Source organism: Octopus bimaculoides, chromosome 14 (genome assembly GCF_001194135.2).
Source record: "Octopus bimaculoides isolate UCB-OBI-ISO-001 chromosome 14, ASM119413v2, whole genome shotgun sequence".
Lineage (NCBI taxonomy): Eukaryota > Metazoa > Mollusca > Cephalopoda > Octopoda > Octopodidae > Octopus > Octopus bimaculoides.
Genome location: NC_068994.1, coordinates 29,319,860 through 29,322,056, shown reverse-complemented (window position 1 = coordinate 29,322,056; position 2,197 = coordinate 29,319,860). Strand labels below are relative to the sequence as shown.

At 33.9% G+C, this 2,197-nt stretch overlaps 1 protein-coding gene across 1 annotated transcript in view; it reads right to left on the bottom strand.

Annotated features, from left to right (window-relative positions):
* Window positions 1-1,468: 1,468 nt before the first annotated feature.
* Window positions 1,469-2,197, bottom strand: part of LOC106880439 (uncharacterized) — a 20,764-nt gene continuing 20,035 nt past the window's right edge. Inside the window, exon 3 of the mRNA XM_014930361.2 lies at window positions 1,469-2,093. Within this exon, the coding sequence (XP_014785847.1) occupies window positions 1,609-2,093 (485 nt within the window). The 3' untranslated portion in view covers window positions 1,469-1,608. The remainder of the gene's footprint in view (window positions 2,094-2,197) is intronic.

Here is a 2,197-nt window from a genome sequence, read left to right as displayed (position 1 = left end):
ATATATATATATATATATATATAAAGGATGAAAGGGCATTTTAAAATGAGAGCACATATCAATAGAAATAGTGAAGAAGTGTTGGGGATTGAATAAGAGAGAACAAAGAAAAGAAGGAAGTTTATAGCAATAAGGATTAAGTCAGAATCATAGAAAGGTAATATTTTACACCGGTCGTTCTAAAAGTGATTACAAAACAAAGTAAACAAAATTTCTTTTTGTTGCTATGCATAAAGACATACTGAACTGATATACCGGACTGGAATATTAATGATGCCATCGAACTGTATGATATGTGTTTCTGTGTAATTATGCTTCATAACTTACATTCACCGAAACTGTTCATAGTTCGATAAGAACTGCTGATCTGTCATGTAATCAGTAAAAGGTATATATGCTGTCTTACCCAATGTCTTGTGACACTGTTACTACAGCAGTGAAGCAGTTACTAAATGCCCACTAAGCAGTGTAATTTTATATCTAATACGTTTGTGTAGGCTCAAAAAATGGAAAGATCTTTGTTGCAGTAAGTATCTAGGAAAAGAAATTCTCTTTGTAGTCTATGTGTAAAAACATATACAATTGCGTGACTAATGATGTCATTCGCTATAAAGATACATGTTTTTGCGAGGCCACGTTTTATCACTAGCATGCATAGAATTCGACGGTCATAATTGCTTTTTCGTGTACATTTAATTAATAAATTCCAACTTGACCAATCCTTGCGCATTTCAAGAAATTTGCTATTTGCAGTTTACATGAAAAGTCAGCAGTTCTTAATGTAACATGAATAGCGATTCGGTGGCTACAACTGACGAACGCTCTCCGCGCAAAAAGACGTGAATTTTATTTTGATGACGTCGTTCATAGACCAGTTCGGTGTATTTTTATTGTCTATATAAATGCATATATGTGCGTGTATATATTGATACAAAAATACATATATAAGCTTTCATACATGCACTCATTCGTAAATGCATACATATACATATGTGCATTAATTGTTTGAATGTACAAAGTCCATTAGTGTTAGTAGTGATCGACAAGAAATGAATATCATCAAAGTTTCAGTCATACTAAGTTAAGACTACACAGGTCAAACTAGATTAACCTTGAGGGACAGACTAACGGTACACAAGCAACAAATCCGGGACCCCACAACTAGGAAAATTCTGTGTCATACATCGTTGAATGCACAAATGCATAAATGCAAAAATAGAAACGTGCATAGGTATAAATAGCAAATACACATCGATGCGTATTTACACATATATTTACACACGTACATAATACTCACATGCATACAAATATATATATGTGCATATATACACACATGTATACATATACACTTGCATTCATACGCACACACACGCAAAATGTTTATGAATATAGCCATATATATATATATATATATATATATATATATATATATATATATATATATATATATATATATATATATATATATATGATTTATACATATACGCATCATACGTATATACATTTATACATACACATATACATACGTACATGCTATGTAGGTATGTATATACCAAATATCTCGTGCAATAGTTCCTCGTTACGTCTAGAAAATTGACGGATGAAAGTTTAGCGTGGCGTCCTATTGGAACACAAACTAGAAACATTCGCGTAAAAAGTCTTAATGTCCGCATAGAGTTGTGGGAGGTCTATAATGAAGATGAAGATAGGCAGAGCAGATAGAAGTATCACACCAATAAATCCTATACCTTGAGCCGATCGTCGTTCGTCCGGGGCACTGGTTTTGGCTCGAATCGTTTTGGACAGTTTCTTTTTATCCACGGCAAGCTCTTTTTTTAAGTTATCCTTAAGAATTTCCAACTCCCTCTCAGTGGGAGGCTGCTGTGTCACATCTTCGCAAACACAAGGACACATCGGTGTTGCAGTAGTTTTTGTTGTGTCACTGGTTTGTGGCTTAGTGCTTGTTTCAGTTACACCACTGGTATTTATTGTAGTACTGGTTCTATTTAAATCATCATCGGGAATGTCATCATCAGTAATGTTGGGTGCTTCTCCACCACTCTGAGGTATAAAACTGTTAGTGTTAAATGACCCTACAAAGGAAGAAAACAGACTTAGACATACAAACTCCGAAAACAACTTGAAATTGAAACAGAGAACAGACATTTTCAGCTTGTTTACAAATCTTGAATTCATA